The 22,371-nt window shown below is 40.9% G+C and overlaps 2 protein-coding genes across 3 annotated transcripts in view; one reads left to right on the forward strand and one right to left on the reverse strand.

The window, feature by feature from the left end:
* Window positions 1–2,425: 2,425 nt before the first annotated feature.
* Window positions 2,426–7,349, reverse strand: GINS3 (GINS complex subunit 3). Of its 2 annotated transcripts, XR_897086.2 has the most exons (4): window positions 7,017–7,349; window positions 4,941–5,174; window positions 3,759–4,042; window positions 2,426–2,914 (listed from the first exon to the last, which is right to left on the reverse strand). XR_897086.2 is itself a non-coding variant. In XM_011379956.2 (3 exons), the coding sequence occupies exons 1-3, from the start codon at window positions 7,200–7,202 to the stop codon at window positions 3,812–3,814; spliced, it is 651 nt and encodes a 216-aa protein (XP_011378258.1). In that variant the 5' UTR covers window positions 7,203–7,349; the 3' UTR covers window positions 2,426–3,811. The 2 variants fall into 2 exon arrangements, 1 of the variants encoding a protein (XP_011378258.1); XM_011379956.2 differs by having other exon boundaries at window positions 2,426–4,042.
* PRSS54 (protease, serine 54) overlaps window positions 7,287–22,371 on the forward strand; it is a gene marked incomplete at its 3' end in the record, with an annotated part of 38,839 nt that continues 23,754 nt past the window's right edge. The window contains exon 1 of the mRNA XM_011379967.2: window positions 7,287–7,424. The remainder of the gene's footprint in view (window positions 7,425–22,371) is intronic.

Consider the following 22,371-nt stretch of genomic DNA (forward strand, 5'->3'; position numbering starts at 1 on the left):
GCCAACCTTGCTCCCCAGCCTAAGGCCAAGATATTCTAGTGCTCAGTGAATACACGGATGGACCCTGGGCTGGGCCAGCCCTTGGGTCACAGTAGGGTTCAGGGCAGACAGCAGGGGCCTGGTGGTGAATATGTGGGAATGGGTAAGTGTGAGGGGGCGGGGACGTGAAGATGTGGGGGGCTTCAGAAGCTCAGAGGGCAGGTGTGAGGGAGGAGTCATTTCCAGGGGGAGAGCTGGATCCCTAGACTGCAGGTAGCAGGATGCACAGCAAACACTGCTTTTTTCCATCCTTTTTCCATGTTCACAGCCCCTTAGGACGATTGGGCCATATTTAGGGCTTTTTATCTTTTGTACATTTTTGATCTTCCTAACTTCTTTCAAAAATGGTGTCATGTAGACATAATTCCCTATAACTTTCTTAACCGGGACAGTTGACAGGGATCTCACTATTTTAAGGTTTTGCCATCTATTCACCTATAGGGAAACTTCAGTGGTACCAAGTCAGTAAAATGTTCTCACTCCCACTTCTGTCTCCCAGTCTTTTTGCCCAGAGACAAACATAATCATTGTCTTAATCTATCCTTCCAGACACCGTGTGTATATGTGCACGTGTGCGCACGCCTTAGCCTTAACGTCAGTAAAATAGCGATGAGGCCCTCCTACAGCATCCTCTTAGGTATGAACTCAGCACAACAAAGTTCCCTGATCTCAGGGAGTGACAGGAGGTTTTGAGTATCTTCCCTTTGGACACCTTCTCTATTCTGAGAAACCCAAAGCCCCCAGTTTTAGTTTCTCCCTTGGCCTGGTCCACCAGGCACCAGCCACAGCCTGTCCCCCTTCCAGGACACACTGTTTTTATGTGGAATCTGGGCACCCAGGATGACCCAGGAGGCAGCAGTGGCTTTGAGGCAGGAACCTGGGAGCCTTGCCAGGTACACGTGTGAGCGCTGCTCGTTTCTCACAAGGCGGCTCCTGGCTGGGATGTGAGCACCGGCAACTCCTCTGAGTGCTGGACACACAGGTCACTTGAGGTGTGCCGTCACCAGGAGAGTAAGTAGGGATGTGGAGACTCCAGTTGGGAGAACTGGCGTCTTCGTGTGTTAATTCTGCTATAAGGGAGTTTGCCTTCCCCCTTCCATCTATTTATTTGTTATTTAATTGTTTTAGTATGGACTCGGGACCTTATTTTATTCAAAGGGTTAAAATCCACTGCTGTCTTTATTTAATGTAGCACTCACATTGACCCAGACGTGGCTAGGATTCTGTGTCCTGTTTGATGTCCCATTGATCCGTCTCCTTATTTTTGTGAGCGTCTTCCCACTTTCTGGCACAGGTGACTGTTCCAGATTCATCTTGCACCCTCCTTGCCTCGGCCCTGGATTCAACCTTCTCTTCCAAGAACTGTGCCTTACTTTTTGGTGGTCTGTATAAACCATGCCAAAGTGGAGGTGTATATATCAACACTGGGAGTCGTTTATTCTAGATTTTCTCCTAAAAAAGTAGAAAATATATGTATGTGTGTGTATGTACAGACATATGTATATCCTTAGCAATTTACACATATAATGTATACAGACACTGCTGCAGGAAATAAGCCATGAGATGTACAGAATGTATGTTCATATGTGCAATATGAATATATGTACGATATGAAAACATTTCTACGGGTACACATATTTGAACACCTACATATATCTACATTCTTACACACATTTATATACATATATAATGCTAAAACCATCCCTTGATAGTACCTTCAGTTCCAACCTGACACCACAGGTCACTCTCATCTCTCCGCTTTCCTTATTTCAACTCTTTTCCAACACGGAGGTTCCTAGCCCATGTTCTCAAAACATTTGTGATGTGTGTCATCTCTATATCTAGAGAAAAATATTTTCCAGAAGGCACGATGCTTATCTAACTGCTGGTGCAATCAAACAGCTCCGCATGTTGCTTCTGGTCTTTCTGGGATCACTGTCTTGCGTTGTAGATGCAGAAGATCTTCTGAATTTTGCCAACCCTTTGAGAATTTTGAGACTAGCTTTCTGTCCTAGTCCAAAGACGGATTTTAATACTATTCCGTGTGGGAAAAAAATGTGAAATCTCCACAGGTTGGCTGCAAGGTCTCTGTTGCTTTATGAGTCTCTTTCTCTCCTGACACTCCCATTTCCGAGTCTCGCCCGAGTCGTGTCTTGGGTCCTCCGCTAGCAAGTCACTGCTTGTCTCTCCTAACCCAGTCTATCTCTGGGTCTCCCCCTGAGTCTCTGTATCTCTGAGTCTCTCCCTCCTGAGTGTCACATTTTAGTCTTTCCCTTCCGAGTCTATTTCTCTGAGTCTCTTTATCTCTGAGTCTCCCTCCCAAGTCTCTATATATCTCTGAGTGTGTCCCCCCCAAATATTTATATGAGTCTCATCCAAACAGAAGAGCAGTTGCTAAAACATGATTTATTTGGGCATTATTGTCAGATACGATCAAAGACAACATTCTCTGATAGATCTGCCTGGTCTGTAGTACTCAAGTTATAGAAACAGGACTCGTACAGAATGTATTCATGTGCAAAGCAAATCATTTATTTAGCACAAAAATCAAGTTATAAAAACATCGATTCCATCTTAAAACAGACATTTTAAAAGCATTCCTGATATTCTAAGTTTGCATCAAGACATCTGCAGTCTGGATACCCAAATCCCTGTATAATTTCCACCAACAAAGGCAATTTCCACTAGTTGTGGGAAGCTGTAAGGGGCGTAGTGGTGTGGAGGCAGCTGCCCCTCAAACAGTCCAGCGAGCCCCGGGAATGCTGTTTCCTACTCAGCCTAAGGCGTCCTCCTTGCCTGCCTCTCCAAGGAACGAATTATGTGCTTGCTTAAACAGATTCTCAGTAAAAGGTCAGGGATCCAATAGGAAAAAATGCTGCAAAATGGAATGAAGAGAAAAAAACATAACCAAGGCCTCTTGCCCACTTACATTTGCCATTTTAAGCTTCTCAAACATGGCTCTGCATAACCAGCAGCTCTAAAGTCCTGATTTTGATGTAATGAGGGCAGGTTAACACCAGTTAATAACTGTTTTGCAATTCCAGACTACTCCAAGAGCTTTTCCAGGGCAGGAATGGAATAACTATGCAGGTGCCCTAAAGATCTAAGACAAAAACAAGCTCAGTTTAACCATTTCCTCCCTAGCTTGACTGTAGAGTCATGGGACTTTTTAATTACGGAGGAGGAAAGCAAAGTCGTCTCTTTAGTAAAAGCCAGGCCATTCATCTGCCTATCCGTTTGCCTTCTTTATTCTTGGAAACTGGGGTAACAGGCAGGCAGCAAGAGATATTTACAAGACCAGCATCCTGGGAGTGCTGTCCTTTGTGCCACCAAGATAAAGATGAGGCGATTAAGATCAAGAGAACATTTTGTGACGAGACTAAGATAGCCCAATTTGTAGCTGTACGTTGGAGCCAGTGACACTGGACATCGAGGGTGTCCAAATCCCAGGCACATGGAATTCCAGTTCCAACTCTATTGCAATGTATGTATTAATGATCCTAATTTGTAAAGATCTTTGATTTCTCCTTGGTTGTGGCTTCTGGGGTTAAGTCAGCCTGGGCTGTCAGGCAGGAGGGTGGGGGTAGTCCTGGAATATTTATACCCTCCAGCATTTTCTTTCCCAACTAGATGATGTGTCACTCCTGGGGCTGCTGCAGGAAATAAGCCATGAGATGGGACAGGATTCTGGCCCTTTATAGGGTCAACCAGGTTCTTACCAAGGATACTCAGGGATAAATCTATTGTGGGCAGTTCTGTGTTCTTCTGGCCTTCAGTCTTCCATGTCAGTGAATTTTCTCTTTTTGTAGTTCTGAACAAGGTTAGAAGCTGTGATCTGAGAAGCCTGCCCCTTCTCCCAACACTGAAAGTCATTCAATCCTTTCTGCCCTGTTTGAAATAAGCCCCTTTCCATCTCATCTAGCCTGGCTACCAGCGCCGAAGTGTCTTCATTGTAAGCATTCTGGGAGCAGTCCATGATGCGGCGAAAACGTCCAATAAATGTCTGAAGAAGAAGGGAGTAAGAGAAATCAGATCCACTTTTATTCCTGAATATTTAAATGGCATGAAAGGGAAGAATTTGGTCTCAGGACTCAGGCAGAAGAAAAGTCTGAGTAACTTATTTCACATTGCCAAGCCTCTACTTCCTTGTCTGTGAAATGGGTGGTTGTGAAAATCCAATGAAGTAATATATGTAGAGCAAATATAGCTTGACCTAATAGGTCTTATAAAGCTAAAAATGAGGAAGTAAAACAAGAGGTAGAAAGGATGGTTTCTTCTAGTAGTAACAGAATGAAAAATAATTATGAAAAGTTAAAGTAAGGTTCTACTGTGAAGGATGGTAATATATGCATAACACTGTTTTGTCCACAAACAATAATAGTTACTATTAAACGGCACTACATAATCTCACTACAACTCTATTATTTTGGCACTGTCATTATCTCCATTTTACAGGTGAAAAATTGATGCCTAGAGGTCAGTAGCTTGATCAAGTCACATAGCCAATACATTGCAGAGCCAGGTCTTAACCCCAGAGCAAGGGAACAAATAACCAGAGAGCACATGTATTTCCAAAAGGAACCCTCCGACCAGTCCTAGGGCTGCGCTGCAAGTGTGTATTTAAGTGCACGACTACTGTAATCAACCACTGCCCCTTTCTCATTTCCAGGACTTCCTGCTGGTCTCAGCTCTTAGCAAGCAAATATGAAGAGCAGTAGACAAGTTATATTAAAGTACATATATAATTGGCAAATACAGTCTAACTTTAGGCTGACCTGGAATAATAATAAACTAATGGCATAAATTCTGTACTTCCCTGGGTAAGAGTGACGGCTGGTGGCTGCCACAGCTGGCTCCCGAGAAGTGTACAGTGCCACAGGTTTTTCACATCCATTACTTGCCTGTAGGAGAGACTGAGAAATGTCTACATTCTCTGGACTGTCAAAATGCAGGAGTTGGGAGCCAAACCCATAGAAATGGGGCCCCATTTTATGGAGGTCCACCACATTGGCATCCGCACTGAATACGGTCCTCCAACCCTCTTGGTAGATCCTGGGAAGTTCCACAGAGAGGATCCGCCGCTTGTTGTCAAAAAGTCCTTTTGCCAGCCACAAGGGGAGTTCCAGCTTTGAGCCCTGCAGCAGACAAGAATGTAGATTTTAAAAACAATGACACAGTAAATGTGTGACAAAAAGGAAATACACACTGCATGAGCAGTTTCGCCTGTTCTCTTTCAGGGAGTGACGATCAAATGCACAAGATCTGATTGTGACCTGAGGAAATGAATTGTGTGGGCTCAAGTTTTATGTCATGATGGAATGGAGAGAGAAATGGATTTATACAATAAAAATATAATAGAGAACAAAAATGTGGTATAAAGGGAAAGTTTTCCAAATAGAGACTCATGGACATGGACAATGAACTAGCAGTTACCAAGGGGAAGAGGGAAAAATAGAAAAATGTTAAAAATAGGAAAGTTTTCTAACATAAATTTCCAATTCCAGATACTTTATAAGTATAATAAACATTTCTTCTTTGAATATTCAGTATCTATTCCATATATATACTTACTGAGTGCCTATTATGTGCTAAGAGCCATTCTGGGTGCTATAGGAATGTAAAGAAAAATAGATCAGCCTGAGCTCAGGCTAGAGACCCTCCCTATGCCATGAAATCATAGCTTCAAAGATGACAGAAAAGATAAATGTCTATCTTTTTCAAGTTTAAATGAAACTGGAAAATATCAGGAGATGGCCATGATAGATCAGAAATTAAGAAAAATATCCAAAAAATAAAAATAAAAGGCAAACGTAACTGGGTTGAAGGAAGCAACAAAAGCACTCCATAAAACAGTCACACAATCATTAAAAACAAGTCTGATAAACTGTTACAGCCAAGAGGCGTGTAAGGAGACATGACTACTAAATGCAATGGAGTATCCTGAAACAGAAAAAGGACATTAAGTAAAATTGAAGGAAATCTGAAGTATGGGCAGCACGTCTCTGCCAGTGTGGAAAAGAACTACATCATTACTTACTATAATGAAGTCAATAAATAACGTCTACATTTTTAAAAAATCAAGAGGTACTAAGAGTAGAAATATGGAGGTGAATCTTGAAGAAACTACTAAAGGAAGTAGACAGACCTCTTGGAGCTGGAAAAGGAAGTGAGGGAAAGCAAGACAATGCTTATCTGACTTTTCAAACTTTGTATATGTATTACTTGGATAAGAATGAACTCAAAACAAAACCAAACAAAAACATCTTCTAAATAAAACTTGGGTTAAATAGGGAATTGAAAATAACCATTACATGCGATATTCTTGGGACAAATTTGTATGTGAAGTTATACAGCCCTAGGGTGGAATCCTAGCTCACTACTTACTGCGGCACTTTTCTGGGCTTCAGCTTCCTCGTATGTAACAATACCTAATTACAGGGTTCTTGAAGGATTAAAGGAGTAATAAATGGAAAAGTACACTCCACCTACCCCATCCATGTCGATACCAAAGACCTCAGTAAATGGCTGCGGATAACGTTACAGTCATGCAGAGGTGAATCTATCAATTTGTGGGTCCCAGACTTATCACATGCTCTGAACAGAACATGTTGCTTTAAGGCAAACGTGATCAGAACCCTGATCCTGAAGCATTCAATAGGAGCCAATCCTTAAGCATCAACTCATGGGGCGGGGCAGACACTGCCGAATGTATAGTTTCAAAAATGAAATCAGTGCTAAAAAGAGCCTGAGGACCTAGGATAAATTTCGTTTCCATAAACGTGGCCAAGGCCGGGTGGGGAAACAACTATAGCTCTCCGCGCGCGACCTGCGAACAGAACTCGGGCGCGTTAAGGACCCTCCTCTCCTAAAACTACAAATCCCAGGGGACAGCGCGCCCAGTGACGCACCGTCCCCAAAGCCGCAAGGCCCACCGGGAGTTGTAGTCTTTCCGCGCTTGACCGAGCGGAAAGGCTCACCTGAGGAATCGCATTGTCGGTGTCGGCCCCTCCACTCCGTTCCTGGAAAAAAGTGCCGAGGCGTGGCATGGGGATCTCGGTGCGCACTGGGAGTTTCTCATGGGACATCAGGATGTCGTCCAAGGAAAGAAAGTTCTCCTGAGGTCCCAGCGCACCCGACTCCACCCGGAAATAAGCCTCGGACATGGCGGCAGTTTGAGCTTCTCTGCTTCCACTCGTGTAATTCGGTAGACCTCGCGGAGTCAGGGATGTAAAAGGTGGCTGGTCGGCGTTGCGAAGATTGGATAGGGTTGCCGGATCGAATCTATTTTCCCGCGCATGGGACAGACCAGACGGGAGCAATCGATCCAGGCGGGTCAGCCCAGGTAGAAGCAATCGATAAAGTCTGCGATGGCTGGGGAGCCCTAAGTAGGTTCGCTAGAAATTTTCTTCTCATGGTGTAGCCCAGTGTGGGAACCTTAAGAAGATACCCAAAGCAGCAGGATGCATAAACATTTGTGTTTATGTGGTCGTTTAAATATTTTTATGAAATTAAGAACACTTTACAACACGTTTGCGGAGGCGGGGGTGGGGGGGGGTGCGGGGACGGGTAAAGGAAGGTGGCATTGTGCCCTCCATCGCAGGCCTGATCAAGTCAAAGCTATTTAGTAGTTTTGTCACTGTGCATCTCTGTTAATCTTGGTACTTGGGAAAAAAAGAAAAACCTCCAGCACTAGCCCTAAGTAGTTATTATGGAGTATTATAGAGTTTTAGAGGAGGTATGGGAAGAGTGGGATGAGGGGGCTGGAGCACTAGAGTACACATGGCTTGCAGAGGCCCTGCATCTAATTCAGGGCCACTCGGCTAACTTTACCATTAACTGGCAATCTCTTTTTGTGGTTCTTAATGTAAATCCTTAAAAAAGAAAATGTGATTTCTCCAGTTCATCTTTTTGGGGCAGACCACAAGGATCATAGGTTGCCAGCCACTCTGTAGATTGAGTTCCTGTGTCAGGTACCGTCATTGGCCTAGTGGGGGGAGGGGTGCAAGGAAGGGATCATGGTACCAGACTTGGGGGTGCTACTCAATAAGGGATATGGATGTGGCAGTTTTGAGAGATGCACTACAGAACGTTTTCCATATAAAAGAGCATTTTCTAGGCATCTAGAGCTGTGAGTAAAGGGTTCCTGGGAAGGGAGATGTGTATTAATCATGGTATTTATGTTCTGTATTTTATACTTTGACATCTTGGGGCTGCAGGGAGGAACTGCCCCTCCCAGGATGAGCTAATTCCTAGAATAACAATTTACGTGGGAATATACCTTCCATGTACAAACCAACCAATTCAAAGTCCATATCCCCAACCACTTCCTTTATCTAACTCCCACATACCAAGGCAATAGTCTCCCTGCTCTAAATCACCCGAAGGTCAAGTACTGGACAATTGGAGACCACTTTTATAGCCCAGAGTCCACCAAGATTATTCAAACTGTCCTAAACTTGCTCAAACTTGCCTACTTTGCCTCGCCCATTCCTTGCCAGAGAAACCACAATAAAGACTCTGGGCCATGTCTTTTAGGAACTGTGAACAATAAAACCTCCAATGGCACTGACCACTCTGTGTCATCAGTCATCTCTAAATGAAATTTTGGGTATCACCAAAACAAGAAGCAGTGGGGAAGTCGGCCAAATTGTGGAAAGCCTTGGGAGTTTAGGAGCTGAGCACATAACAACATAATTCTGAGCTTTAAAAAGAGAATTCTGGCAGTGTGGTGGAGAAGGGAGAGATTAGTGCGGGGAAGCCAGTTTGGAAGCCGTTCAGCGGGCAGTACCTGACAATTAACTGGATATAGGAAGTAAAGGATAGACAGGGGTCAAGGATAAGTCAAGTTCTTAACCTGGTTGACCCAATGAATGGAGATGACATTAATAGATGTACAGAGCACAGGAACAGGGGCAGTTTGAGGCAAAAGATGAGTTCAGTTTGACACTCACAGAGTCCGGGAGCTGCTAGACAGGCAGGTCTGCAGCCCAGTGGAGAAACCAGCCTTGACGCTTTAGAGTCAGGAGGCATCAATTTACTTATGTAAGTTTTTTTCCTTTATTATATTTTAAATGTTCAATTTGCTACACTGTCTAAAAGTAAACATAATTCATAGTCAAAATTTATTAATCTGATGAAATGGATGCATGGTACTGGATATAGTTTGAGATAGGAATATTAATTTGTATAATTGAGGGTAATGCAGATTATTTACTAACAGAGTATTTTTTTTATGTTGAAGCTGTTAAGATAGGTGCTTAATGATTTATTAATGCCAAAGGCATTATTTTTATACAGAGACCAAAATATTGGCTCTAAACTCAAATACCAGTTATTTTAACACTAAAGTAATAGGCCAGTGTTTAAGATAAAATCAGAATACTGGTTTTTCTTATTTAATGTCCTGGCTTATCATGAGGCTATTAGTCACTGTTTGTATATTTTTTACTATACTTAATCTATCCTCTCCTTGGACTAATAAGTGAATAACAAATTAGTGAAAGTTTGAGCTTATGATGCTAAACAATTGCATTAATTCATTGACAAAAGAGGCACATAGTTGATCAAGTATACATCCATTTATAGCCTAAATTATAAGAACCAGGAATGCTTCTTTTCTCTAAGAAAATGTGTGTTCCTTAGTACCCAGCCAAGCAATCTATGTACCAGAATTACACTAAACAGAATTTCAGTGTATTTAAAATATTCAGAGTATATTCAGTAAATTTACAACATACAGAATTTCACTCTGAAAGGTATCTGCTGGATCCCTGAAAATAGTATTCTAATAGTACTGTAATCATTCCAAGATTGCCGAATCAGAACTATGTAGCACACAGATTTTAGATAAGCAAAATCACAAGCAGTTTTAAATCTGTTCTTTTGACTATCAGTGCTTTCTAAATTTCTTCCTTTGAGAGAGAGGACTGTGATGCAAGTAACGGAAATCCATAGCTAGTGTGGTGGAGGAGGACCTGGGGTCGGGGGAAGGGAGGAAGAAAACAAAAGAAATGTTTTGGATTCCATCCTTCCAGGTGCTTAGCCGAAGATTTTAGGATTTTCTTTGATCCCGCTTCCCTGACACCCCATGACTGGTCCATCAGCAATCTGTTGCCGGGATTTTTGCAATAGCTTCCTACCCAGTCTTCCTTTTGCCCATGACTTCCCCATTGTTCCTGGAACACCCAGGCCCACCGGGTTTTACACCATCTGTTCCCACACCTAGATTGCCTTTCTCTTGGATTTCCAGACTTTTTCGGGTCTTTACTCATAAGTCCTCTTCTCAATGAGGCTTTCCTTAGCTCCCCTACCTAAAATGTCAACCCTCCCCAACTGACACCTGATATACCCCTCCCTTTTTTTCCTCAGCACCGACCACTCTCTAATGGTTTATATATTCTATTCATTTATTGTCTATTCTCCCTACTAGGGGATTCTTTTTGGTATATTTTTCACGGCTGTATTTTCATTGCCTAGTGTACGTTAGGCACTTCATAAATATTTGTTGAATGAATCAGTGCTTTTTTGGTTATAGTAGTGATACTATTTTCCTTTAAAAAATTAGATAAAAACAATGAGTCAGTTTGAGTAAATAATAGTACAAGTGATGTGCAGACATTGCAACAGTCACAAAGGGGAGCAGTGAAACGCTGAAAACACTGAATGAAAGTGGTAACAGTTTGCTAAGGTACAGTTTAAGTCACAGAGAACCTTCTAGATCCATGAGCTTAAGTCATTAGTAATGCCATGATGAAACTCATTGATTGGGCTCCACTAATTTAAATTTGTTGAAGTTTTGGTAGAACCGTACTGAATTTTTATAGCAACTGTAAAAATGGAATGCATAAGCATAAAGAGTGAAGATTTAAAATGGTTTAGTCCTCAACCTATGAAACATTTCCAGCAGCCATTTATACTCAATCGCTGTGCTACTTCTGGAATCCGATAAGACTAGGTAGCGGCCAACTCCCACCACTTTATTTTTAATTAATATTTTGTAGAGGTTAATGGTTTTATTTATTCATTTATTTATTATTGAAGTTGTATTGGTTAATAACATACAAATTTCAGCTCTACAATATTATAATTGCATATCTGTACACTCTGGGGTCAAATTTTTGGTAGCAGAAACTTCCACCTCTATACTTGGTTTTGTGACTTCGGGTGAGTTAACTATCAGAAGTTTAGTTTTTGCGTCTGTGAAATGAAGATAATAATTGTAGGTCACAGAATTGCAGTGCACTTAGCTCAGGGCCTGGCCTATAGTAAGGGCTCCATAAATGTCCTTCTTACCACCATTATTCATGTGTTTGTTCACTACTGTATCCTCAGCACGTCAAACAATATCTGGCATACAGCCATCACTCAGTGAACATTGGTTAAATAACTGCCATCACTCATCATCATCATTGATCTAAGCTTGGATATACTCGTCCCCCTCTCAAGTTCAAGTTTCTAAATGTACTTGAAGGTGACGTTATTATTCAATTAAAATTTTTCCTGCAAAAATTCAGACAGTATAGCTCTCTTGAATTCAAATTATTGAAGGTTTTTGGTGTTGGTTTTTTTTTTTGTATTTTGAAACTACAGTAATATGTTTGAAATCTTACTATGTAAAGTTAATGAATTTAAATCACTGGAATTCATTTTTACATAATTTAAATGTTCTTTTGTTGAGCTATATCTTAAGCATTGCTCCAAAACGCCTTCAATGAGATCCAAATAAATTGATGGGCATGATGCGACTCTATGTGTGGGTAGTGCCAATTTTAGGTTCTTTCCACAGTCTTCAGCAGTACTAGCAGAAATTGTAAACTCATACTATATATTCAGAGAGATTTTGTGTTTGTGTGTGTATGTCACCCTTAAAAGTTGGCAAAGGAGCAGCTATGGCATTGTAATTGAGGTACTTGTTTAACCTAGCGTTTCTTGTTCTGTGTTCCCAGCTCCATTAAAAATACCCCTTCCTCCCATTCCTATATGTTCATCTTTTTTTGGTAATTTATTACATAATTTAATCCATGATCTGATAACCAAAATTTCTCTCAGTCCAAAGGGGATAGAGTGGCAATAAATTCATTAGTTCGAGGAGAATATGGGTGAGGAACAGCTGTTATTCATCGAGATGTTCAGATGCCTATTAGATGCCCCCGGGCTGCATGTGTTCTGGACTGTTAGGTGCCCAGTGGAGGAGAAAGTAACATGAGGTGGTAAAGTTATGACAGAGGCATGTCCAAAAGCTAGGACACTCGGAAGGAGTGGTGCATTCTGACCTGGACAGAAGAGGGGTTTGCAAAGGCTTTACAGAAGAAGAGGCATCAGTAGGGTTTTTTCAGCAGGACCACAAACGTTGAGTAGGGGTCATTCCAGACCCAAAGATCAACCTTAAGCAGGGATTGTTAAAGTTCAACCAAATTAACAATAATTTCCTAACAATATTAGCTAATAGTCTGTGTTCATGTCTCCAAAGTATTTGCGATCTAGTTAATCATACAGGAGCCAGTCAAGGGTGACTCATTGCATTTGGTTGCTACAGCATCTTTAAACAGACCCACCATCTTTCCCCCTCACCCTCATGGCATTGACTTGTTGGAGAGTCAAATTCTGTTCCGGTTGTCTAGATAAAGAAATTTTTAAATACTCCAAAATTTCGTGGCTTCAAACAACTGCTCTTTTATAGCTCACAACTTTTTGGCTCACGAATTCAGGCAGAGCTCAGTCAAGTGATTCTCGTTTCACGTGACATTGAGAAAAGTCACCTACCGTTGCTGTTCTTACCACACAACAAGCCGTGTCATAGACTGCGAAACACCTAAGCTTGTTGGTTATACTGACAGTAACACCCAAAAATGTTATTTAATGCCAGAGACCGAGCATTCAGTTTCCTTAAGAGCAACGCAGTGTGAAAAAAATGTAGATAGAAAAGTGATACCTTCGGCAGCTAGCACATTTAGAAATAATGCACAAAAACGCTAGAGAAGAAACAGATCTCAAGATTACTGAAAATGCATAATTTTAATAAAGTTTCTTGTTAATGGAAAACCTCCTTGGCTTTGTAGGAGTTAGATCTTTGATGCATTTTGGAATTTACAAATAAGGCCAGAATTAGGCACAAGCAAATCCTGTGGAGTGTGTGTGTGTGTGTGTGTGTGTGTGTGTGTGTGAGAGAGAGAGAGAGAGAGAGAGAGAGAGAGAGAGAGAGAGAGAGAAAGAGTTGTCTTCAGTGTCCACTTTGGGCATGGATTCTGCCTCTGGGAATTAGACACTCCATGGGGACCTCTGAGAGCCACCTCTCTTTATCCTGCTCAGACCTCAGAGGCTGTGTGGGAAGGGCCACCACTCCTGGAACACCAAAACCAACCACCAGTAATGATGTCCTTGCCTGCTTCCACTGGCGTCCTGCCTTCAGGTGGATTAGTTGGGTTCATGTCCAGGATGATCAGTTGTCGCGGTATGTCTGGGACTGAGGGGTTTCTTGGGACACAGGACTTTACTGTTAAAAAAATAAGTCAGTCCTAGATTAAAGACTTAAATGTAAAACCTGAAACTATAAAACTCCTAGAAGAAAACTTGAGGGACAAGCTCCATAATATTGGTCTGGGCAATGACTTCATGGATAGAATTCCAAAAACCCATTTAACAAAAGCAAAAATAGACAAGTAGAACTACATCAAACTAAAAAGCTCCTGCAGAGCAGAGGAAACAATCGACAGAATGGAACGGCAATTTATGGAAGGAGAGAAAATATTTGCAAACCACATATCTGATAAGTGGTTAACTTAAATATATATTGCTATATGTATGTATGTGTTTGTGTATATATATATATAAACTAATAACCTAATTATAAAATGAGCAAAGAACTTGAATGGATATTTCTCCAAGTGAGACATATAAATGACTAACAGGTATATGAAATTGTGCTCAACATATTGGTCTGAGCTTTTTCCTTCACAGACTGCTGTCCTCTATGGGCGGGCTTGTCTGAGCCAGCTCCTCAGCCCTAGTTTGGGCATCTGTGGTCCCGGAGTGGGGTTTCATGGTGTAAAAAATGGCCATCTGTGGCTGCTCCCTCTGCACTGGACTAGGGCAGAGCTGTTTTTTAGGAGAGCAGGACTGAGATGGTTCCAGGTACCATCTTGACCTACTTGAAAGGCTGCATATACAGTAGGCACTCAACACATGTTGGCTCTTATCCTTAAAACATCCATGTGCTGTGTTCCAGCCACTGTATTGGGCACCAGGGAGACGCAGACAGAAAGATTAAACCCCTGCCCCCCCAAGCTCACCACTGAGTGAGGGAGGCATGTAAGTTAAGAATTTCATGTGGGTGATCCGGAAGGTGAGAGGAGACACTCTGGGAGTCCGACAGAATGGCAGCGTGGTCTAAAGAAAAACTTAGAAGGAGAGGAGCGAGATCAAGGAGGGTCTTGAATGTCATGAGTGTTTTCCTGCGGGCACTGGACGGCTGTAAAGCAGGGAGCGATATTTTGTAATAACCAGGACAAGTTTTAGTGTAGGAATGTCCTCAGCTCCCTTCCCATTCCCTCACCCTATTCCTAAGTAGATGCTCCGGATCAGAGTACTGGAGTGGTGAGATTTATAGATGCGCAATTCACTTATAGAGACCAAAAGAATACAGGTAGAAGAGGGAGAAGGGAGACTCAGGAGCAGAAGGTGAAAGGTGAAGGGCAAGAGACCATCAGGCACTGATTATTGCAAGTAAAGAGAAGCGATTAAATCGAGAGGTGCAGAGTGGAGGGTGGGCTGGTTGACTGGCAGCAAGGGAGTGACGTGAGGAGTAAGTGATGCAGCAGGGGGTGGCACAATAATCTGGTCCTCAGAGCTGGACTGCGGTCTTCCTACTACGGTTGGTGGCTACTCTGTCAGCTCCTGCAGGGTACAGTGCCTGGGTGACAGTCCTGTCTTCCGTGCTGCCCATGCTTTCGTGATATGCCCCAGTTCCTTGCCTGCATCCGTGTTCTTCCAAAACCTTCCTGAATTGGATGCTCCACATTGCCACCTTAGTTAATTTTCACAAGAACATGGAAGCTCCTAGAAGTGAAGTAACACCCCCCCACCCCCTGCCTTAAGTGGTGGAGCTGGGCCATAAACTCAGGTTCATCACCTCCAAAGCCCTCGGTGCTGCAGCTCTGCCCGGGGCATTCTACTGTCTAATCCCTCAGTTGATAAGACAATGATTGAAGCTAACCTTGGCAACCCCAGTCTCTTTCTAGGCTATGCAATGCAGGCCCTTATTCAACATAAGCTTAATTTTTATAAATCATATTTCCCTCTGCAGAAGCCTGCAACTCTTCATTTATCTTCATAATGACTTCCCAGATGGCATCCCAAGCCCTGTGTGTATGTGACCAGCTCAGTTTCAACTTGCTGAAAACACTGGTAGCAGGCGGGAACGAGGAAAGAAAACACTAGATCATAATTATAGTCCACCTTTTTTTCCCTTTCCACCTTTTTTTCTGGAACTTCTACTCTGCCCACTCCGGCTATGTGGTTTGGACGAAAGCTGGCCAATACAGATTCCACACCCCTAGCCAGAGTTAATTGGGCGTAGGGTGGACATCTGATTATTCCTTCTCTCCTGCAGCCTGGAAAATCATGATGCCCCCATCCTGCCCATCTGTTTAGTCGACACAGGGGAGTAGCCAAAGCCAGGCCAATCAGAGCCCTTCTCTGGGTTTATCGACCTGGGATAAACCAAGGGGGTCACCACAGATGAAGTTAACTCAATAATTTTTTGTGTATGTGGTAAAATACATGTAACATAAAATTTACCATCTGAACCGTTTTAAGTATATGTAGTTCAGTAGTGTTAAGTACATTCACATGGCTGTGTAATCTCCAGAACTCTTTTCATCTTGTAAAACAGAAACTCTAGATCCATTAAACACCAATTCCCATTTCCTCCTTCCCTCAACCTATGGCAACCATCCTGCTTCCTGTGTCTGTGAATTGACTACTCCAGGTCCCTCAAAGAAGTGGGATCTAACAATTTCCCTTTAATAAAGATGATGCTGATAGTAGAAATATTGCCACCTATAGGTGGAAAATATATTACACTCACTTGTTTGTCTTTGACTTGAATAGGTTGCAACATCAAAAAGATAGGAAAGTTTTATTAGAATCTCCATCTCCAACCTGGTAAATACTAACTCTAAAATGTTATTGTCATTATCATTTCCTCAGAATGCTCTATTAATAAGAATTTCTAGATATAATATCTCTTCTATCAGTAAAACTAGTGTTTGTAAAAGATCGACTTACATTTTAACATAAAAACTCATGATTTTCAAAAGTTTGAAAATCCCAAACCAGAATATAATAAAAAATGTATTTTTGACACTTAAAGGTTTTTGGTGACTTGGGAATGTGTCTATATTTTAAGTTCTCATGTTCATGTGAGCTTGACATTTTCACGTGAGCTCCCAAGAAAAGTTCTTTCAAATGTGGGGAAAATGTAAGAGAAAATTTAAAGTGTTGAAAATACTTTTGGGATTAATCAGGATGTTTAGGAAATTCTACCTGAAGCTTTGATAATTCTTTTCTCTTTTTTTTTTTTTTTTGATAGTTCAGATAACATGATAAGCACAAAGTTACCATCACCACGTATTTCAAGCCTCTTTTCCTCTCCTGTGGTTAGAGATTTCCATGTTCACTTAATCCTCCTTTGTTTTCTGAGATATAAATTTTATTCTACATAGCTGTCATATATATGCCTTTCAGATAAAATTTATAATATTATTTGGCCTATTAAAATTCCAAGGGTAACGATCTTTTCTGAGACGGACAGTTTTTCTTTTATTAATTGTTTCTGTAGGACCATATCTGTACCCTTCTACTTCGTACAAGGTATTCTGAGAAGGATAGAGGGTCACCTAGCAATGAAGACATGCTGCATCGATCCTGTCGGCCAAGCCTACTAATTCGAAGAGTTAGGACACATACTTTTACAACATCCACGAAAATCTTATAACTGGCTGGCTCATCGGGGCATAACACAGAGATAATACTCAGACATTCTCAATAATGGCAACAGAATTCCTAATCAAAACCACACTTACCAATTCAACTCACCTGCCATTTTTTAAAACAAAATAGTAACATTTCCTGCTTGGATATGATGTAGCTAATATTTTAGAGTCAGAGACCCTTTTGGGGGACTGCACTGCGCTGTCAAATTGTTAGGTTGTTCTTGGACATGACACCAAAAGCCCAGGCCACAAAATAGAAACAGATAAATTGGATTATATTAAAATTAAAAACTTTTATGTATTAGAGGACTATCAGAGTAACAGGAAGAGGCCGTTGGGGCTTAAACTTCAAATAAGTGATACAGAGAATAAGTTTAAGAGAGAAGAGAAAAAGTTCCAGAAAGCCTGCTGGGTCTAGGAGGCAAAAAGGCCTAAACTCATGAGAGATATGACAAATCTTGACATTGCTTTGAATTTATGAATCCGGTCTTCAATTTGGAGCCATCTCTATTTATTCAACCAAACCATGAATACTTATTAAACATCAACTGTGAGTAAAGAGGGAATTACAGAATTTACAAAGATGAATATGGCACTTTCTCGACATTCAAGAGTTTTTAATCTAACAAAGGAGTTAGGATGTGTGTGTGTGTGTGTGTGTGTGTGTGTGTGTGTATAATTTTTTTTAAAAGTTCTTTTATTAAACATTATGGCCATGAAAAAAAACAATTTTTTTTAACTTGCAAATATTCAGAAAACTCACCATTCCTTTGGTTTTCACAACATTAGAATTAAGTGTTGTCAGTGGCCCAAACAGCACTCTCTGGGGACTTGGTCATAAGAGGTTCCAAGGCAATTTCCAGTGTGTACAGTCCCACCCAACCGGTCTTAGTCACTTGGGGTGCAATGGATAAAACTCCTAACTAAATATCAAATCTGCTGCCTCTAGCCCAGCCGTTACCCAAGGTGACCCAGGCAAGTCACTGACCCCCGCTTCTGTAAACAAAGGGAGTGGGACTCTGAGTTCTGCTTTTTCCAGCTCCACAATTACCCGTGGTGGTTCATCACCACTTGTCAGGGCTAGAGCAAGACAGCAACTGCGGTTTTCCTCAAAGCAACGGAATGGAATTCGACCACCATTTCAGGAAGGCAGAGGAAGGAGGGAAGGCGCCTCACGCAGTGGCGAGTCGCCCCACCCTGCTAGCCAGGCGAGGACAGAATTCTCTCCCAGAAGAAAGATCTGAATAAGACAAGTGGATGCTCCATCCAGCTGTCACCTCTTTCCTGGTATTTTTCCTGACTTCATGGGTGTTATACAATCACATTTCCAGGCGTGCTCCTGGAAAAACTCACCTGTGCTCTAAGTCATGGTGCCTGTTTTCACGGTCCCAAAGAGTTCAGAATACTTCTAACTTGTGCAAGCCTGAAAGGGTTGTGTGTTGGTCATCCTTTAAAAAATCATTTTGATTATAGTTTTCTGAAGTTGGACTTTATGAACTTTTATTTACAATTCGAGCTTACGAACACCAACATTTGAGAATCTATTCAAATTGACCACAGTGAGATTTAAACACCATTTCTATAAAGGGCTTTGTTTTTTGTGAACCTCATTTAATTCTGGAGTCAAGAGACGAAGTGTAATCCCCAGCTGCCTCTCTGGGCCACTTGACACCCCTGGGCCTTTGTTAAATAGTGGCTTTTGAGGGTGTTTTGTTTATTTTGACAGCAACAGGGAATTTTTTTTTAATCAAATAAAACTTTACCTTGATTTCCAATACAAAATCAGGAGCTCTGGTAATGAGGTCCCTCCTAGGCCTCCTGGGTGCACCCTCCAACCATAAAAGGCTGCAGGGAAACTGAAGTGTGGCTGGAACCCCACGTCTCAGTGATGAGGAAATAATGTTCTAATGCTGCCACCTGACAGCCACAGAAAGACACTCTCCCGTGGAGTCAGTCAACCTGTCCAGCCCCCTGCACTGGGAGTTCATTTAAAAGAAAGTCCGGGTGCTAAGCTGCCTTGGAAAATGAGACAAATGAAAAAGCCACCTGCCAGCAATGAAGAAAAGAAAAAAACACCAAAATGGTAAAGTTTTAACATTTTCAGTAAGCTGACAAAAGCCAACGGTTTTCTTTCCTTATTTTTTGGAAAGCAGTTCCTTCTTAAAACAGTGATCAGAAACCAGGAAAGGCGCGTTTGCTTTTGAGCATTTTTCTCTTGTTGTTTTCTCTTGTTTGCAAATAGCAGCTTCTCTGCCTAGGAACCTTTTGACGTTAATATTCTTGAGTGCCCACGGCTGGCTGCCCTTTAGAGAAACGGTGAATGTAGAATCTTGCAAGCAAGATCGCCATCTTCAGGCCAAAATGATCATTGCGTGTAAGCGCCAGGCATTTGGTGGGGATGGAAATCTTTAAATTCACTGGCTGAACTTCATTGGACAGTAGGTGGGTGATAATTTGTATGTGGTCATCTCAGGAAATGAATGCGAGCTCAGAACTTACCCACTTGAGGGAAAAATGTTTCCATTTCTGTTGCAACTTTCCTGGGATCCTCTAAGCCTCTGAAACAACTGGTGTTGTCCAAAACAAATAATGTTTTACAAACTTACCGTGTGAAATAGAAGCTCTAAAACATGCCATTGTATTGATTTATAAGTTATTAGATTTAAAGATCAGTCTAACTCATAACTTCTTCCACAAAACATGTCGCTTTGGGGGCCAGTGGAATAACTAAACCCCTCATTATAAGGAAGTGGGGCGTCATCGTACCCAGTACTGCTTATGCCCAGTGCCAGGCTAGGTGTCTTTGTGAACCACAAATGTTTACCAGGTGCCTCACCCCCAAAGACCCTGCAGTCTAGCAGTTAGCTTACATCATATTCTATTTTTAAAACACGCCCCGTGAAGATCCTTTTTAGATCCTTCTTACCATTGTGTGGGATCAGCATCTGTGCCTATCAGTATATTTTTTTACAAGACCATTTGTTATTTACAGTTTGAAGTCAAACAGACCTGGCTAAGTTGGCATCCCAGCTCAACTATTACTAGCTGTGTGATGTTAGGCAAGTTGCTTAACCTCTCTGGGCCTGAGTCACCTCATTAAAATGTAGAAAATAAAATCTATGTCACATGGTTGTTGTGAGGATTTAATGAGATAATATGTGTTAACACACTGAACAGAGATTTTGGTCCCCAGTAAAAATAAGTGTTATAAGTATTTCAATATATAGATTAAATGTATTAAACTGGAGGATTATCTTTCTTTCCTAGTCTGTAAATAAAGAGAAAGGCAAAGCCAGCCTAAAAACTTGACATTTGAAACCTTTCCTACGCAGATAGCAGAATCTATTAAAATGCAACAACAGCACATTTCATAGTTACAACTAAAACATTCCTAACTCCCTATATTTGTTTTGTTAAAATTATAACTTTCTGTTGAAGAAACAAAATGCCTAAACTCCCTGTTTTAATTAAATAAGCTTAAATATCAGTCGTTTGGGGTGATAGTTTGCTGGTAATGTTTCTCTTAATACAATATGATCAAAATTATTCACTTAAATACTCATTTAAAATTCATATTCAAAGACTAGTTCTTAAATTAGATATAGTCCTTTCCAAAGACTTCACAAATACTGGTTTCCCTTAGTTTGGATTTTTTTTTTTTTATTACAAGAAAGAACAAATAATATAAAATTGACCTTTTAAACCATTTTCCTTTTTATTTTTAAAATTAATTAATTTTATTTTTTTATTATGGTGACATTGGTTAATGAAATCCAGTAAGTTTCAGGGGTACAGTTTAGCAGTAAGGCATATATATTGCATCGTGTGTTCACCACTCATAGTTTTCTTTCTGTCACCAAATATTTGACACCTTTTACCCCATCTACCTCTCCCTGCTCTCCCATCTGGTAACCACTAGTCTATTGTCCATGTCCATGAGTCTCTGTTTGTTTGTCCTGTTCATTTGTTGCTTTTAGGTTTATATCTCACATATAAGTGATATCACATGGTTTTCAACTTTTTCTGTCTGGCTTATTTCACTTAGTATGATTATCTCAAGGTCCATGTTGTCGCAAATGGCAGTATTTCATCTCTTCTTAGGGCTGAGTAGTATTCCATTGTGTATATGTACCACAGCTTCTTTAGCCAATCATCTATTGTAGGACACTTCGGTTGCTTCCATGTCCTGGCCACCGTGAATAATGCTGCTATGAACATTGGTGTTCAAATATCTTTTTGGATATATGTTTTCAAGTCTATGGGATAAATACCCAGTAGAGGGATTGCTGGATCATATGGTAGATCAATTCTTAGTTTTTTGAGGAACTTCTGTACCATTTTTCGTAGTGGCTGTGCCAATTTGCAGTCCCACCAGCAGTATATGAGGGTTCCTTTTTCTCTGTATCCTCTTCAATACTTGTTATTACTTGTCCTGTTGATAACACCTACTCTAACAGGTGTGGGGTGGTATCTCATTTTGGTTTTGATTTGCATTTCCCTAATAGCTAGCAATGTTAAGCATCCTTTCATATATTTGTTGGCCATTTGTATGTCTTCTTGAGAGAAGTGTCTGTTCAGGTCCTCTACCCATTTTTTAATTGGATTGTTTGTTTATTGTTATTGAGTCATATGAGTTCTTTGTATATTTTGGATATTAGGCCCTTATCGGAGGTGTTGCTTGCAAATATATTTTCCCATTTGGATGGTTGTCTCTTTACCTTGTTGACGGGTAAACCATTTTAAAGTGTACAGTTCAGTGGCATTCAGTAGAGTCACACCATTGTGCAACCATCTACTTCTATTTAGTTGGAGCCATCAGTTCCAGAAATTTTTCATCATTTCTGAATACATTTTAAGCAGTCATTCTTTTTTTTTTTTTTTTGGCTTTATTGAAATACAATAGATAATTAATTGTTCATATTTACATTGTACAACTCGATGAGTTTCTTTTCCATTATAGTTGGCATACAGTAATATATTAATTTCAGTTGTACAACATAGTGATTAGAAATTTAAATAACTCACAAAGTGATCACCCCACTAAATCTATTACTCTTCTTCCCCCTTACATATTTATTACAACATTATTAACTAATTTCCTTATGCTACACTTTGTATTTCCATGTCTATTTTGTAACTATCCATTTGTACTTCTTAATCTCTTTGCCCTTTCTCGCCGTCATTCTTTATTTCTTCTTTTCCCACATATTGTATGATTCCATTTACATGAACTATCCAGAAGAGATAAATCCATAGAGACAGAAAGTCAATTAGCGGTTGCCTGTGGCTGGAGGCGGGTGTTGGAGAGAAATACGGAGTGACTTGCCAACGAGTATGGGTT

This window comes from Pteropus vampyrus, unplaced genomic scaffold (genome assembly GCF_000151845.1).
Source record: "Pteropus vampyrus isolate Shadow unplaced genomic scaffold, Pvam_2.0 Scaffold379, whole genome shotgun sequence".
NCBI lineage: Eukaryota > Metazoa > Chordata > Mammalia > Chiroptera > Pteropodidae > Pteropus > Pteropus vampyrus.

What these genes read in the sequence shown, in the direction of transcription:
- GINS3 (XM_011379956.2), bottom strand. Translation starts at nt 7,202, where the DNA reads ATGTCCGAGGCTTATTTCCGGGTGGAGTCGGGTGCGCTGGGACCTCAG. An exon ending in CCGACAATGCGATTCCTCAG is followed by an intron (nt 5,175 to 7,016) that starts GTGAGCCTTTCC and finishes TGTCTGCTGCAG; the next exon opens with GGCTCAAAGCTGGAACTCCC. An exon ending in TTTCTCAGTCTCTCCTACAG is followed by an intron (nt 4,043 to 4,940) that starts GCAAGTAATGGA and finishes CTTCTTCTTCAG; the next exon opens with ACATTTATTGGACGTTTTCG.